The 18299-nt window shown below is 38.2% G+C and overlaps 1 protein-coding gene across 7 annotated transcripts in view; it reads left to right on the plus strand.

The window, feature by feature from the left end:
* The window catches only part of GRIA4 (glutamate ionotropic receptor AMPA type subunit 4), a 678364-nt gene extending 674315 nt beyond the window's left edge, over positions 1-4049 (plus strand). For 6 of the 7 annotated variants that reach the window (XM_027563975.1, XM_027563976.1, XM_027563972.1 and 3 more), the window contains one exon: positions 1550-4049. Coding sequence is in view for 5 of the 7 variants with exons in the window: in XM_027563976.1 (XP_027419777.1) it covers positions 1550-1714 (165 nt within the window). In the remaining 2 variants the exon portion in view is untranslated. The remainder of the gene's footprint in view (positions 1-1549) is intronic. The other variant, XM_027563974.1, reaches the window with a different exon arrangement.
* Positions 4050-18299: the final 14250 nt, after the last annotated feature.

Consider the following 18299-nt stretch of genomic DNA (forward strand, 5'->3'; position numbering starts at 1 on the left):
AGAGAAGGAAAGATTATTTGAGAGGATATGGAATCCTTCCCATTTTTGATATTTTCATTTCCTTATACCAGCAATCAAGAAAATAAAAGGAAGAAACAGGTTTTATGACAAATCTTCCTGAAAAGTCACAATGCTTTTAATTAGTATTAATAAATACTAAATGCCCTCTTCAAAAAAACAAAACTAATACATTTTTTACATAATTGTTTTACTTAATATTAAATGTTTAAAAGGAATCTGAAGAAAAAAATTCAGACTGCCATCTTGCTTGGTTTAATTTAGTGATGAGTAGTTCCTGTAGAGATTGTCTCCTGACTCCTGATTATAAAGATAAATAGATTTTAATTTTTGAGATTGTTCACTAAAGGCAAACTATAATAATGACCTTGGTGTTTATCATAGATATGTCAGTAGCATTTTGACTTCAAGTTTCTGAAATTATCAGGGTAAATGATCATTAAAACTTTCATTATAACATTTTTAATCCAATTTTTATTTCATATTTAAATATCATTATTCTAATATTTAAGGTATAGAGTGGAATAAATACAAGGATGGAAATTCCAAAAGAACTGGGTAAACTTAAATTCACAGCAAGGAATTAAGATACAATATAAATTATGAGAAAATTATGATCTAAACTACAACAAACTTAGGGAATATCTCCTTTACCTTATTTTCTCTTGAGTTAACATTAAAATTCAGCAACTAGAAAGAATTTAAAGGCATGAATGAACAGTCAGTAGATTTCAATAATAATGCTTTCTGTTTCTCCTCAGTGTAGTATTATTACCTGCTACCTAATATGACAGAGCAAGAATATAATGAGGATTTCAAAGACCTGACCCCATAACATCAATCTGGGAAGTTTCCCAGTGATGACCATTCATGAAGCATTGAAACATGTCCCCTTTCAGTGCACTTCCCTTTAAGCACTTAAAGCTTCTTAAAATATGAGCCTTAACTTCCATTATAGGCATAGAATGAACTTTATGTGACTGATTTGCCTTTCTATAGCTGTCTATAGCAGCTGTAGGGAATGAGTGAAAGCATCTGTGGATAGATCTGTGTTTTATAAACAGGAAGGTCTGTTATAAATAGTCTACATTGAGTTCTCTTAAACAATTCATCATGATTTTAAGAGTACAATCATTTAACTGCTAAGATATTTTCTAGCAGAAAAAAGAAAAGATACAAAGAAAGATTGCTGTCAAACCTAAGGGACCTTCTTAGTTCAACTGGAAATACTAAGGTGTAGAGCACAGCAAGTTAAAAGATGTGTCCTGCCCAGATTTGTCAAACAAGATCTTGCAAGATTTTAGAAAATTAGTTCTTAAACAGGACCAGTAACTCCAGAGTGATTCATTCTTCCAGATCGTTGAGTTTCTTTTTCCTGTGAAAAGTAGTTTTAATATGACCAAAAGAGTATGGGAAAAAATGCAGATGTCTAATCATTGATATTTTGGTGTTTGTTGTGTCATATTTTGCTGAAAAGACAGAAATATTGTAACACTCCACATTCTTTCTGTTTCCTTTCCATGCAACCCAGCTGACCTTTTCTGAAGCCATAAGAAACAAAGCCAGATTATCCATCACTGGGAGTGTGGGTGAAAACGGTCGCGTCTTGACACCCGACTGCCCTAAGGCTGTACACACTGGAACTACAATTAGACAAAGTTCAGGATTGGCTGTCATTGCATCGGACCTTCCATAAAAACCAAAAAAATAATTGAGTGCCTTAATTAAACTGTATTTGTGACTGATGGAAACGCAGCCCTGAGGGACAGGCTAAGCGCAAGTCTTCGCTCAAACAATCCTTTGGCTGAGAGCGGGAAGTTCGTCCTAAGGCGCCAAACATCAGCAACGTGTGCATGAGCTCAGCTCGAAAACCCAAACTCAGATTTTATATCAGGAAAACTCACAATTTAGATTTTTTTCGGGTAGTGGGGGCGGGGGAGAAGCTGGGATGGGTGTATCAACAGCAACAAATTTCACTTGAGTGGACTTAAAAACTAATCAGACATGCGAGTTAGCACATTAAAGTGTGAAGTTCTTGCTCAGAAAGGCCTCCGTCTTCTCTTCAAGGCATAAAATAGTTATAGAAGTCAATGAATATGCTAACCTGTGTCTCCAGAACACCCATATATTCAATGGAAGACTATCCAGCTGAGAAAACAAATCACTATACTCTGACAAGAAATAATAAACAAACATGTAAATCCTGTGGAAAAAAAACTTAAAGGAAGTAATTACACTTACTTTGGAGAAAAAAAATACTGAAACATGCTTGCTTTTTAACTGACATAAATTCAGTAGAAGACAACACAATTCTTTTTTCTAACCATCTTAGGGAACAATACATTGCAATAATTGAAATAAATGCCATCACTGTAATAAACTTTAGAGACTTTTTTAAAATAAAAGTTGTTGGTCATTTTGTTTGCTGTAACCTTCACTCTGTCACATGAGTCAGTGTCCACAGATTGCATTTGTCTCACTACCAGGAACAAAATGAAGACAACATTAACGAAAAATCATCAGTCTACAATGTAGAACCAGAAGATATTATGGGTCACTCATGTTATCAATATTATTTATAATCTTGTTCTGTGTACAAAATTGTGGTTTTTGTACCCACCAAAAAGAATAAACAATATTTACATTCTTACAATATTTACAGAGCTTAAAGTTTTTTCTTATCATTATAAAAATTATTTGAGAAATTATGAGACTATAGGTGGGATAGTAAAAGTAAACTGTGGGCCATATTGGAAAATGTAGTTAGCCCTTATTATTTTTGCATAGTAAGCTAATTTTTTACACAGATCTTTGCCTCATTAGCAGTTAAATTGTCAAAGATGGAACGTTTGAATTGGGGAATTTAATCATTGTCATAATAACAACATACCCCATAATTATGTACTGAAATTTTACTTGGCTATATTTTGCTGCATAAAATAATGTGTCTCTTGAGCTTCTCTCCACATTCCCATTGTTTGTTTAAATCATTTGAAGACACTAATCAGTTTGTGGTAGAAAACATATGAAGAATTAGTCTTTGTTTTCAATTGAAAATTGTGAAGAAAATCATACATGATTATTTACAAAAATCACCTTAGTTATGTAGGGATTAAATTAACTCAGTTCAAAAGAAAGCTTAGATCATTTGAAATAAGTTCAACATAGATAAACATCGCAACACTTAGAGATCTTGGCAGAAAGCACAAGATAGGATGATTTTGGAAGTTTGGCCTTGAAGGATAAGTTGAGTTTCATAGGTGTTGAAAGCCTTACAGGTGAGCGATGACCCAATACTTAGATTGTCAATGGACTGTTTAAAGAGTGTATGCAACAGGAAGGGCTTGGAGAGAAATGGGTGTGATATCATGGAAGACAAAATTGGAAAAGGTGAAAGACTGATCACCTTGCTTCAATTCTCAAGATTCCCATCCCCCATTCAATTTCTGTGCTGCAGTAAGAGCAATCCTAAAAAGTGCAAATCTGATGGCGCATGCACACGCACGTGTGCGCACACACATACACACACACACAGAGTTCCCTCAGGAAAAATTGCAAGCTCTTGAGCAAAGCAAATGAGTCACTTTATAACCTGACCCTTACTTATTTCTTCCATGAACTCTTTCACCTCCTATCCAACCTCTGCTGCCCATGAAAAACCTCAGAAGCAGGGACATTGCATTTACTATTTCCTCAATCTATAACACTTTCCTGTCTTCTCTTTACCTGACTAACTAGTGCTCATCCTTCAGTACTCAAATCATATTTTACCTGTCACGGGAAGATTTCCATGACTGTCTACCAGTCCCTGCCTATGAGACTGAGCTAGGTGCCCTTTTGATGTTTTGTCATCATCACAGCACTTACCATGCTGCATTGTAATTGACTGTGTACTTGTCTGTTTAACTACTAGACTGTAAGCCCTTTGAGGGCAGGGACTGTGTCTATCTTGTTCACAGTTGTACCCCCAGCACCCAGCACAGTGCCTGGCATATTGTAGGTGCTTAATAAATATTTGTTGAATGAATGAACTGAATTGGATTGAATCAAATTAATTTAGTAGAAACAGAAAAGACATCTTTCCTCATTAACAGTCTTTTTCTCAGTAACAATGTGTATTAAGTATACACAGTGAGTTAAAAAGGAGAGTAAAGTTTGGCTGATTTCATGACATTGTCTACTTCACTGTCTACCACACTAAAAAAGAGATGATCTGATGAATTCTATGACCAGATGGGAAGGTATTCCATGTAATTTTATCTACTTGTGAAATAATTTGTTTAGTTAGAGAAATTGTCATAGATAATTAAGGTTTTAGCCATACTTCTAAAAGTAGCTTTCATTTAAGTCACTGAGTAGATTAGTGGTATACATTTAAGAAGTTATATTTCTTATAGTTTTATTTCTATATTAATAATCCTATTATATAGTTGAATTTCTGTATTTCTTATAGAATAATTTTGCCAAAAACAAAATTTAGAATTTGGCTGTATTAAAAAGTGATATCTGTCTGGACTCCAATCTGAGGAAATGCTATAAAACTAGGAAATGTTGTTTAAAAACACTTAAGTTGAAACTCTTAGTTCTATAAAGCAAAGAACTCAATTACCAAGCAAGCATGATCACCATCTAGGGCAGAACTTCCTGAACATATTAGGAAAAGCCAATTTTGAAACTACATCAGCAAGTACATGATGACCACATTTGAAAGATATAGAGGCCTCAGGAGAACCACTTTATTGCACTCAGTTCAATAGCTACTAATTGAAAATGGCACACTGTTTGCATTTGCTTCAAGCTTGCTGCAGGCTGCTGCCTGGTCGTCCACCCATTGACTGTCAACTTATTCCATTTCCCAAAGGCATAGCACACAGTAGGTGTTCAGTACATTTCTCAATGCATAAGCATAACTTTATATAGTCAGTATCAGTGAAAAAATGGTCTGTTTTCCTGGAAAATAGAATATCCCAGTTGGAAAAACCAATAAAGCATCAGTAAGAATAAAGGCTAAATGAAAAGTTATATCCAGGAGTTTCTGAAAAGACAAATTGAAATTGCACAGATTCATTTTCCTTATATTTATGAATATAATGCTACATGAAAAATGTGCCTTTTTGTGCACATTCATGAACAAGCTTTAATTTCATATAGTCCAGGAGGCTAGAGTATATAGCATTTCTAAAACCAAATGCAAATTTAATCAGTGGTATGTGTATGTATTTTCTAAACAGCTAGTACCAGAAATCTTTTCAAAAGAGAACTGCTCTTTAAGAAAATATTTTGATAAATTATGAAGAGCAAGAGATGAGATTTGGAAATTATATCTCAAAAAAAAACCAAAGAGCTAAATTACTTTCCATGAAATAAGAATAAACCTGTTTATTTATTTATCTTGTTTTGATTTTATTTCCTTTGGGTGAAAAAATGGACTGAGAAATGAAAAATAAAAGATAAGGGAAAAAAGCAACATTAAGAGAGTAGAAATTTAGGTAAAAGGCCAATAGGAATCTCCTGGGTAACCAAAAAACTCATGGGAACAGGAAGGTATGGCATATGATTTTTCCATGGTAGATATTTAATTTTTGATGTATTTCTGCTTCTCATGACCTGCAGATTAAAATTTCCTACATGCCCTAGACTGGTATTTGTGGCTGGATTAAAGGAGGGAGTCAAGGAGAAAATTCTAAATCCTGTGTTTGGCTTGATGCTAGGCCAAAAGTAACCCTAATAATATGTCTGTTTCCCACACACAAAAAAAAAAAATGTGCAGAAACCTAGATTGAGACTTGTCCTTCTACATGGCAAAGAATGAAGATTCATTTTATTTTTTTCTGAATCTGAAGAAAATGGTAGGCCAGAACACATAACTGTTTTTTAGCCGCCTGTGCTGGCTTAAAAGTATCATAAACAACAAAATAAAGGATAAAACATAGATCATTATTTAATTATATAATAACATCATTAAGTAAATAATCTGTTAAGTTATAATGTCCAATTCATGGCTTGAGAGAAGAATTTATTTACAAGATTTGTAATCCTATAATCCTAAACACAAAGAGAATCTACTTAAGTAAATTATTATAACTTCCCTCTCAGAGTTTATACATTTGACCAACACTTCTAAAGTTGCTAAACATTTAGTAATGGCTGAAATCTGTGTCACTGGCAATCACCGTTTCAATATGTGATTGATTGAACTAACTGACTAAATGAATAAAGGAATTAATGAGTGAAGACCAACTAAAGATATTCATGATCATTGCCTATACAGAAACTTCTGCCAGCTCCTTAGCTAATTTTCTGCATAAATGTGAATGCTTTCAACATTTTCTAACAAAGAAGGTATTAGAAATAATTTATACCATATCTGTCTCCATCTAGAGATTGACATTAGTCACTGAAGACTGGTGCTGTTTCAAACTTTTAAAATGTGGAGGTTGATTAATTCTATCTGTCTGAGACTTTCTCAGTGTCATCCTTCCCAACAATATTCTGTTTCTAACTCTAAATACAATAAAAGTCTATCAGTATCATTAATCTTCTAAGACCACCATCAGAGAAAGTCAAAGCTTTCAGATCTTTGGGTCTTAGATGTGTTCAGGAACTTCTAATGCTTTGACTTGAGCTTCAGTTGAAATGTTCAACCCACTAGGCCTACATCCATGCCATTCTTTGTCACAGCTACACTTTGAAGTTATCCCAATATTCCCTCTCTCTCATTCCACATTTTCCTTCCAACATTATCCTGTGCTTCTCATATTTCCATTCATCCTCTCACTGTTTTCCCCCTCTCCCCATCCTTTGCCATCCTTCTTCCTAGTATCCTCATTAGAAAGTCAGGAAACTCCTGACAGCCACAGTCTCTCCCCAGAGCACTGCCCAATATCCTAATAATATCAGTCTACATAGAGCAATGGAACTTAGAAGGAGAAAGAATGGCAATCCTCCCAATTACACATCTTCTCCCATGCATAAAAACCCCTCCTCTTTGAAGTGTATAAAATGTAAACATGCTGTCACAATGGGCTGCCTACTTGGCCATTTTGTCTGCTGATTTCTCTGTCATTGCCTCATCAAGGACTATGGCATTTGGCTTATTCTTCCTTTCCAAGTTCTATTATCATCTTGAACAACGTCAAGGTCAATATATGGAAACCTTGGCTCTGCAGTTCTTTTACTCTGTGTTAAGTCACCCATACCAATAGACATGTAGCAGACCTTATGATCATTTACCTTCCCATCTTCCTCCAGATAATGACTCAATTCTCTCCTTCCTTTCATACCCTAGTCACTGAAAAGAGTGGCCTTTTTTCCCTTATTTAACCTGTCTATATAGTTTTCCCTTAATCCCCTGTTTGTTCTTTCTCATTCTATTTTATGTTCCTTATTACCTCCAATCAAACCTGTTGATATTACCCAGGGTTGGGTTGTAGCCTCTTCCCCTTTTTCTTCTCAGGACATAAATCACCCAGCTGATTTCACCATCATTAAGATGTCCACAAACATCTATATATTAGCTCAGAAATGCTTATCTTTCATTCCAGCCTCACTTATACAATTTTCTAGTGGTTAGCCCTTTTTGACTTAATTATAACTTGTCAAATTGTCACTCTACATTCCTACCTCCTTTTATCTGTCTCAGTGAGTGGCACTAACATTTATCTAATCTCCCAAATTTAAAAAGTGGGAGTGATTCCAGAATGCTTTTCTTCATCATTCTCACATATCGACATCTTAACTTTCTTGCATACTCTAAATATCTCTTTACTCTGTCCCATGCTCTTCATCCATACAATGACTGACTTAATCAAAGACTCGATCTCTCACTGTTACTACTACAGTTGTATCCTATTAGGTTTCCTTGCTTCCTTTCTCACTTATATCTTCCTTAGTTCATTTTCTATGTGGCTGTCAGAGAGAATTTTCCAAAACATAAATATGATTCTATAACCTTCCTGATTAAAATAACTCAGTGTCCATTCTGTGAAGCCTATAAATATCTCCAGTACATTCTCTCATCTGCACTTCACTCCATTAACACCAAATTACCTTAACAGCTCGTTTTCAGAATACTTGATGTTCTTTCCCTTTTAAGTTTTGCCAATTATTACTTCTATCTGAAATGTGTCTGTTTCAGAAAGGATTCCTAATTATAACCAACAGAACCACTTTCATCCAGGTAAGCAAAAAGTGAACTTATTAATAACTACTAGAGAATTCACAAAACTTCTTGGAAACAGAGTCAGACCTGAAGGAAAAGCAGCCAGGAATAATGCATAAATTATATCTCCGATCTGCCCCTAACCACCAGTGGACACATATATCAGAACAAGGACACTGGACAAGGGACACTGTTGTTAGGACTTCTGTTTCAACTGCCTCTGAAGATGAGGTGCCTCCCAGCATATTCTGTTACTTTCTCAGGAAATAGGCTCCTAGCATGACCTCTTTGCAATTAAAATTTCAGGCATGAAATATCTAACTGGTGGTTTTAGGTGACAACTCAGTTCTCTTCTTCCTTTTGCATCCTAGGGAGACAGGGAAACCAAACACTGGCTTCCACTTTAGGAAAACATATTATGGAAAATAAATGTAGGAAGATATTCAAAAGAAGCTGAGTGGGCACAAAGTGTGGCATATACCATCTGTCCCTTTGTGCCTAATTCCTACTCATCCAACAAGGATGACAGTTGGATTGTAGAAATCATATCTTTGGGTATACATTTCTGATTATCTCAGTTTGGAGATCCCTCTTTTTTATTTACCTATGTCCTATGTGTATCTCTATAATAGGATTTATGCCACTGTTGTTGTTCAGTCACCAAGTTGTGTCCGACTCTTCACGATTCCATGGACAGCAGCATGCCAGACTTCCCTATCCCTCACCATCTCCCGGAGTTTTCCCAAGTTCATGTCCATTGAATTGGCAATGCTATACAACCATCTCATCCTCTGTCACCCTCTTTTCCTCCTGCCCTCAGTCTTTCCAAGCATCAAGGTCTTTTCCATTGAGCCAGCTGTTCACATCAGGTCACCACAGTATAAAATAGCCACTGTTACATGGCTATTTTTATAAACTTCTTTACTTTATCTTTCTACACTCTTTGGTTCCAGAGGCAACAAGTATTAAATCAGCCTTAGACTCAGACAGAATTAAGTGTACATCCTTGTTTAGGCATTTACTTCTCTAACCTCTGGGGGGGAAAAGCCTATTGTTTGATATATAAAATGGAAACAAGAATACCTAACATTTGATGCTGCTGTGAAGTTGAGAATGTCAATTACAAATTGGTACATGCCATGGGTGCTTGCCATCTACCTCAACAGGAATTAGATCATGTGCTGCTTCAGTTGTCAACCTTCCACACCCCCTGGAGGAGTTCAAGGTGGAGAGCAGAAATGAGGTGCTCTGTGCTCAGGGGATAACTGGTAGTACAGGATTTCAGATACCTAGATATTCTCAGGAGCTGATTTCATGAACCCAATTCTTATATCTCCTCATATCTAGAAAAGCACTAAAATCCTTCATGGTGACAACTGTTTCTCATGCCTAGCAGAAGCTTCATAAGATCAGTATAAATCTTTTGGAAAAACATGTGCTTGATTGCATATATTTCTCCCTTTGCCAAAATCACATATATACTGACTTTTCCCCTGCCTCTTTAGAAGTTTCTCAGAACTATCCTAGGTCCTATCTCCTGGGCTGTAGTCCTCATATTTCCCCAAATAAAACAACTCACAGCTCTCATATTTTGCTTTTTTTCAATCAATAAGAATAAATGTTTACAAATTGCTTATTACATACCCAGTAACAAGAGCTTGATAAACAAAACTATATTTATGTCATCTCTAGAGCCTTGGCTTTCTGCTTCTGCCTAGGAAATATAAAGCTGCAAAAATATCACTTTCACCCTAATAATAAGAAAAAGCCAAATAATTTTTTTAAAATCATAACTTTTCTTGCTCAAGTCTTCTCATGACATCCAAGTAATCTGAATTTGGAAGGACAAATCCCTTCAGAGAGAAATGGGATACAAAAAGTTTCACACTTGGTACAGTAAAGAGGAGGTGATACTGTTCTTGCCAGCACAAGTCGATAAGAAGAAGAATTCAGCTAAAATGTCCGGAAAAGGCAATGACACCCCACTCCAGTACTCCTGCCTGGAAAATCCCATGGATGGAGGAGCCTGGAAGGCTGCAGTCCATGGAGTCGTGACTTCACTTTCACTTTTTACTTTCCTGCATTGGAGAAGGAAATGGCAACCCATTCCAGTGTTCTTGCCTGGAGAATCCCAGGGATGGGGGAGCCTGGTGGGCTGCCGTCTATGGGGTCACACAGAGTCGGACACGACTGAAGTGACTTAGCAGCAGCAGCAGCAGCTAAAATGCCAAAAAAATTCTTGAAGGCCAAGTGTTGACTAGTCAGTTTGAAATAGCTAAGACCCTGGATCAAGACCCTGGATCAAGCATACTTACAAGCTCTTTCTCCTGACCCTTCACTAAGTATTCAGAAGAAAGATAGAAAGATTGAAGGCAGGGTGAGAGACTCCTCTGATGGAGCTGGTGTGCATGAGGTGAATAGCATCTACTGGGAGACACTCAAAATGTCCTGCCTGATTTTCCAGACCCTTTTGTTTTACAAATCAAAAGTCTCAAGCTACTAGAGGAGGAGCAACAAATCCTTTTGTTTCCAAGATGCAAAGAATTACAGTTTCTGGAGAAATGATTGAACTAACTGAACTGTTGAAATAATAAAGCCCCTCTGCAAAAGGTATTGGTACCTGTATGGGCCCAAGATTCTATACCAACACTCTGCAGACATCTACTTCTACTGGCAAAAGGCAAGAATTTCTCACCCAGAATAGGCTGCAATCTTGCTTCTAAGACATGGAAGGGCAGGAATACTGAGAAAGTCTCACTTTCAATGCCAAAATAAAAACTGCCTACCTGTGACTGATCATCTATGGTCGTGTATAGATGTGAGAGTTGGACTATAAGGAAAGCTGAGCACAGAAGAATTGCTGTTTTCAAACTGTGGTGTTGGAGAAGACTCTTGAGAGTCCCTTGGACTGTGAGGAGATCCAACCAGTCCATCCTAAAGGAGATCAGTCCTGGGTGTTCACTGGAAGGACTGATGCTAAAGCTGTGAAACCCCAATACTTTGGCCACCTGATGTGAAGAGCTGACTCACTGGAAAAGACCCTGGTGCTAGGAAAGATTGAGGGCAGGAGAAGGGGATGACAGAGGATGAGATGGTTGGATGGCACCACCGACACAAAGGACATGGGTTTGTGTGGACTCCGGGAGTTGTTGATGGACAGGGAGGCCTGGTGTGCTGCGGTTCATGGGGTCACAAAGAGTCAGACATGACTGAGCAACTGAATTGAACCTATGACTGATGCTAGACAAGCATAAAAGAAAATCCTAGTTTGCTCCCACAACAAGCCTAGTACTGATTAACTAGCTAATTCTGTCTCCTACTGGGGGGAAGGAAAAGAGTGTGGAAAGAGACTTCCACTTTGGCAAAGGTGAGAAGGAATCACTGAAAGCTTATGTGAGGAACAGGGGTATAGAGAAAAACTGTCTTGGATCTCAGTCTACACATTATGCACAGGGCAACAGTGACCCTGGTGGTTCAGACAGTAAAGAATCCATCTGTAATTCAGGTGACCTGAGTTTGATCCCTGGGTCAGAAAGATCCCCAAGAGAAGGAAATGGCTACCTACTCCAGTATCTTGTCTGGAGAATTCCAAGGACAGAGGAACCTGGTGAGCTACAGTCCATTGGATTGCAAAGAGTCGAACATGACTGAGAAAATATTTTTCACTTTCAGTTTTCTTCAACAACAGCCCACCTCTAGATGACTTTGAAATCTATAGTATACTGAAAGTTTTGCTAGTAACAGCAAAGCAGCACAACTCTTAACTAATTTACTCAACACTCTAAAAATAAAGTCCTGACCAAAAAATAGAAGTTCCATTTACAGATGTAAATACTACTCACTTCAGTTTCAACTGTTCTTCTGCCTGTAATGTTCAGCATTTAAGAAAAAAAAAAAAAAAATTACAAGGCACACACAAACACACACACAGAGAAAGAAGGAAAAAACCCATAATCAAGAAATAAATTAATAAACAGAACTGTACACAGATGTTGGAACTATAATACAGGGTCTTCAAACAAATTGGAAAAGACCCTAATGCTGACAAAGATGAGAGCTGGAGGAGAAGGAGGCAACAAAGGCTGAGATGGTTGCATGGCATCATTGACTCAATGGACTTGGTTTGAGCAAACTCCAAGAGATAGTGAAGGACAGGAAAGCCTGGTATGCTGCAATGCATGGGGTTACAAAGAGTCAGAAACAACTGAGTGACTGAACAACAACAACAAACAGATGCATTAGGCAAAATTCTAAGATGGCCCCTAATGATGCAAGCTCTTACATAATCTCCTCTTCTTAAGTGTGGGCAAGACTGGTAGATTTGAGAGCTTGACACACCCTTACTATGATACATTACATGGAAAAGGGATTTTTTTTTTTTTTTCAGATTTATTAAGGTCTCAAACCAGCTCATTTCATCAAAAGGGAGATTGTTCTGGGTGGGCTTAACCTAATAAAGTGAGTTCTTAGAAGGAAGTCCAGAGGTAAAAAAAGAAATAGGAGAGATGCAGTGCTGCTGGCATGAAAGAATATCATCTTGTGAACAGTCAAGGAACTGAAGGAGTTAAAACACATTAAAATGTTCATGATAATGCTACAAAAGAAGGGAGGGGGAAATTGAAGGTATACTATGTGAAGTTTCTTACACTACACATAAAATACTGTATTATTTGACTGTAAATTTGATCAAATACGGTTCAGTTCAGTTCAGTTCAATTGCTCAGTCGTGTCTGACTCTTTGGACCCCATGAACCGCAACACACCAGGCCTCCGTGTCCATCACCAACTCCCAGAGTCCACCTAAACCCATGTCCATTGTGTCGGTGATGCCATCCAGCCATCTCATCCTCTGTCGTCCCCTTCTCCTCTTGCCCTCAATCTTTCCCAGAATCAGGGTCTTTTCCAATGAGTCAGCTCTTTGCATCAGGTGGCCAAAGTATTGGAGTTTCAGCTTTAGCATCAGTCCTTCCAATGAACACCCAGGACTGATCTCCTTTAGGATGGACTGGTTGGATGTCCTTGCAGTCCAAGGGACTTTCAAGAGTCTTCTCCAACACCACAGTTCAAAACCTCAATTCTTCGGCGTTCAGCTTTCTTCACAGTCCAACTCTCACACCCATACATGACCACTGGAAAAACTATAGCCTTGACTACATGGACCTTTGTTGGCAAAGTAATGTCTCTGACTTGTAATATGCTGTCTAGGTTGGTCATAACTTTCCTTCCAAGGTGTAAGCGTCTTTTAATTTCATGGCTGCAATCACCATCTGCGGTGATTTTGGAGCCCCAAAAAATAAAGTCTGACAGTGTTTCCCCATCTATTTGCCATGAAGTAATGGGACCTGATGCCATGATCTTCGTTTTCTGAATGTTGAGCTTTAAGCCAACTTTTTCACTCTCCTCTTTCACCTTCATCAAGAGGCTCTTTAGTTCTTCACTTTCTGCCATAAGGGTGGTGTCATCTGCATATCTGAGGTTATTGATATTTCTCCTGGCAATCTTGATTCCAGCTTGTGCTTCTTCCAGCCCAGCGTTTCTCATGATGTACTCTGCATATAAGTTAAATAAGCAGGGTGACAATATACAGCCTTGACATACTTCTTTTCCTATTTGGAACCAGTCTGTTGTTCCATGTCCAGTTCTAACTGTTGCTTCCTGACCTGCATACAGGTTTCTTAAGAGGCAGGTCAGGTGGTCTGGTATTCCCATCTCTTTCAGAATTTGCCACAGTTTATTGTGAACAACACAGTAAAGGCTTTAGTATAATAAATAAAACAGAAATAGATATTTTTTTGGCAGAGAAGGCAATGGCACCCCACTCTAGTACTCTTGCCTGGAAAATCCCATGGATGGAGGAGCCTGGTAGGCTGCAGTCCATGGGGTCGCTAAGAGTTGTACACTACTGAGCAACTTCACTTTCACTTTTTACTTTCATGCATTGGAGAAGGAAATGGCAATCCATTCACAGTTTATTGTTAACAACACAGTAAAGGCTTTGGTATAATAAATAAAACAGAAATAGATATTTTTTTGGCAGAGAAGTCAATGGCAACCCACTCCAGTGTTCTTGCTTGTAGAATCCCAGGGACGGACAGCCTGGTGGGCTGCCGTCTATGGGGTCGCACAGAGTCGGACACAACTGAAGTGACTTAGCAGCGGCAGATATTTTTTGGAATTCTCTTGCTTTTTCAATGATCCAGCGGATGTTGGATCCCTCTCGGGGGCTATGCTGGCGCACCAGCACAGCAGCTGCGATGATGCACGAGGGAAGCTGAGAGGAGCTACCCCACGTCCAAGGTAAGGAGCAGCGGCTGCACTTTGCTGAACAGCCGTGAAGAGATACCCCACGTCCAAGGCAAGAGAAACTCAAGAAAGATGATAGGCGCTGGGAGAGGGCATCAGAGGGCAGACAGACTGAAACAACAATCACAGAAAACTAGCCAATCTGATCACATGGACCACAGCCCTGTCTAACTCAATGAAACTAAGACATGTCGTGTGGGTCCACACAAGACAGATGGGTCATGGTGGAGAGGTCTGACAGAATGTGGTCCACTGGAGAAGCGAATGGCAAACCACTTCGGTGTTCTTGCCTCGAGAACCCCATGAACAGTATGAAAAGGCAAAAACATAGGACACTAAAAGAACTCCCCAGGTCAGTAGGTGCCCAATATGCTACTGGAGAAAGCTGGAGAAATAACTCCAGAAAGAATGAAGGGATGGAGCCAAAGCAAAAACAATGCCCGGTTGTAAATAGGACTGGTGATGGAAGCAAGGTTTGATGCTGTAAATAGCATATTGCTTGGGGCTTGTGCACTGGGACGATGGTACGGGGAGGGAGGAGGGAGGAGGGTTCAGGATGGGGAACACGTGTGTACCTGTGGTGGATTCATGTTGATATATGGCAAAACCAATACAATATTGTAAAGTTACAAAATAAAATTAAAAATAATTTTTTTTTAAAAAGAGCATATTGCATAGGAACCTGGAATGTTAGGTACGTGAATTAAGGCAAATTGGAAGTGGTCAAAGAGGAGATGGCAAGAGTGAACATCAACATTGTAGGAATTAGTGAACTAAGATGGACTGGAATAGGTGAATCTAAATCATATGACCATTATATCTACTACTGAGGGCAGGAATCCCTTAGAAGAAATGGAGTAGGCATCATTGTCAACAAAAGAGTCTGAAATGCAGTACTTGAATGCAATCTCAAAAACGACAGAATGATATGTGTTTTAACAAGTGGAGAAACATATTATTAATACCATTTTGATTAAACTGAAGCATTACTTTTACTAATGCAGTCTTTCACGTATTGGTCTACATCAAAGCACTAATATTGTATCAAATTATTGTTTTCTCCAGATATATGCCCAGGAATGAGATTATAGGGTCATATGGTAGCTCTATTTTTAGTTTTTAAGGAATCTCATTGCTGTTCTCTATAGTAGCTGTACGAATTTACATTCCCAACAATACTGAAAGAGGGTTCCTTTTTCTACATATCCTCTCCAGCATTTATTGTGTTGACTTAAAAAAAAATGCACAATATGAAAGTTTCAAGTTAGGTTTTGTTGATGTGGTTCATTTGCTAAGTCATGTCCAAATCTTTGCAACCCCATGAACTGCAGCATGCCAGACTTCCCTGTAATTCACTATCTCCCAGAGTTTGCTCTCATCCTCTATTGCCCCCTTCTCTTCTTGTGCTCAATCTTTACCATCATCAGGGTCTTTTACAATGAGTTGGACCTTTGCATCAGGTGGCCAAAATATTACTCTCCACCAAAGCAGTGGCTGCTGGTATACCCTAGGAAAGATAAAATCCATGCTTCAAATCCTGGTCTCCCACCAAAACCACTGGGCAACTACAGACTACATGAAGATGCTTCCACACAAGGACACACCTTCAGGACCAGGATAGGTAACTGTTTTGCCTGCTTTCAAGAATAAAACCATAGAAAGTCAAACAAAATGAGAGCAGTGGAATATGTTCCAAAGGAAAGAACAAGATAAACACCCCCCCCCCCCCAGGGGAAAAAATAATGAAATGGAGATAGGTAATTTACCTGATAAAGACTTCAAGAAGTAGTGACAAAAATTCTCACTGAATTTGGGAAAAGAATAGAAGAAAACAGTGAGAATTTCATCAAAGAACTAGAAAACATCAAAAAGAACTGATCATAACAGAAAAATACAATAAACCATCAGAAACCATCCAATTCAGAATGTCATGTAGAAGAAAATTTTACTTAGGATAGTTCAAGAAACCTCCAGGATAGAGTCAAGTTACAAATATTTGCATTATAGGGGACCCAGAAAAAAGAGAGAGAGAATTAAAAAGAATACATATGAATCAGTTCTAATGAGGTGGATGAAACTGGAACCTATTATACAGAGTGAAGTAAGCGAGAAAGAAAAACACCAATACAGTATACTAACGCATATATATGGAATTTAGAAAGATGGTAAAGATAACCCTGTATGCGAGACAGCAAAAGAGACACTGATGTATAGAACAGTCTTTTGGACTCTGTGGGAGAGGGAGAGGGTGGGACGATTTGGGGGAATGGCACTGAAACATGTATAATATCATATAAGAAATGAATCACCAGTCCAGGTTCGATACAAGATGCTTGGGGCTGGTGCACTGGAATGACCCAGAGGGATGATACAGGGAGGGAAGTGGGAGGTGGGGTTCAGGATGGGGACCACATGTATGCCTATGGCGGATTCATGTTGATGTGTGGCAGAACCAATACAATATTGTAAAGTAATTAGCCTCCAATTAAAATAAATAAATTTAAATTTAAAAAAAAGAAATCAAAGAGGACACTAATAGATGGAGAAATATACTGTGTTCATGGATCGGAAGAATCGATATAGTGAAAATGAGTATACCACCCAAAGCAATCTATAGATTCAATGCAATCTCTATCAAGCTACCAATGGTATTTTTCAGAGAACTAGAACAAATGACTTCACAATTTGTATGGAAATACAAAAAAACCTCGAATAGCCAAAGCAACCTTGAGAAAGAAGAATGGAACAGGAGGAATCAACCTGCCTGACTTCAGGCTCTACTACAAAGCCACAGTCATCAAGACAGTATGGTACTGGCACAAAGACAGAACTAAAGATCAATGGAACAAAATAGAAAGCCCAGAGATAAATCCACACACCTATGGACACCTTATCTTTGACAAAGGAGGCAAGAATATACAATGGAGGAAAGACAATCTCTTTAACAAGTGGTGCTGGGAAAATTGATCAACCGCTTGTAAAAGAATGAAACTAGAACACTTTCTAACACCATACACAAAAACAAACTCAAAACGGATTAAAGATCTAAACGTAAGACCAGAAACTATTAAACTCCTAGAGGAGTACATAGGCAGAACACTCTCCGAGATAAATTACAGCACGATCCTCTATGACCCACCTCCCAGAATATTGGAAATAAAAGCAAAAATAAACAAAGAGGACCTAATTAAAATTAAAAGCTTCTGCACCACAGAAATGAAACTGTAAGCAAGGAAACTATATGCAAGGTGAAAAGACAGCCTTAAGAATGGGAGAAAATAATAGCAAACAAAGCAACTGACAAATATTTAATTTCAAAAATATACAAGCAACTCCTGCAGAGTTTCTCAATTCCAGAAAAATAAACAACCCAATCAAAAAATGGGCCACAGAACTAAATAGACATTTCTCCAAAGAAGACATACAGATGGCTAACAAACACATGAAAAGATGCTCAACATCACTCATTATCAGAGACGTAAAAATCAAAACCACAATGAGGTACCATTTCATGCCAGTCAGAATGGCTGCTATCCAAAAGTCTACAATCAATAAATACTGGAGAGGGTGTGGAGAAAAGGGAACCCTCTTACACTGTTGATGGGAATGCGAACTAGTACAGCCACTATGGAGAACAGTGTGGCGATTCCTTAAAAAAACTGGAAATAGAACTGCCATACGACCCAGCAATCCCCCTGCTGGGCATACACACCGAGGAAACCAGAATTGAAAGAGACACATGTACCCCAATGTTTATCACAGCACTGTTTATAATAGCCAGGACATGGAAGCAATGTAGATATCCATCAGCTGATGA

Source organism: Bos indicus x Bos taurus, chromosome 15, assembly GCF_003369695.1.
Source record: "Bos indicus x Bos taurus breed Angus x Brahman F1 hybrid chromosome 15, Bos_hybrid_MaternalHap_v2.0, whole genome shotgun sequence".
NCBI lineage: Eukaryota > Metazoa > Chordata > Mammalia > Artiodactyla > Bovidae > Bos > Bos indicus x Bos taurus.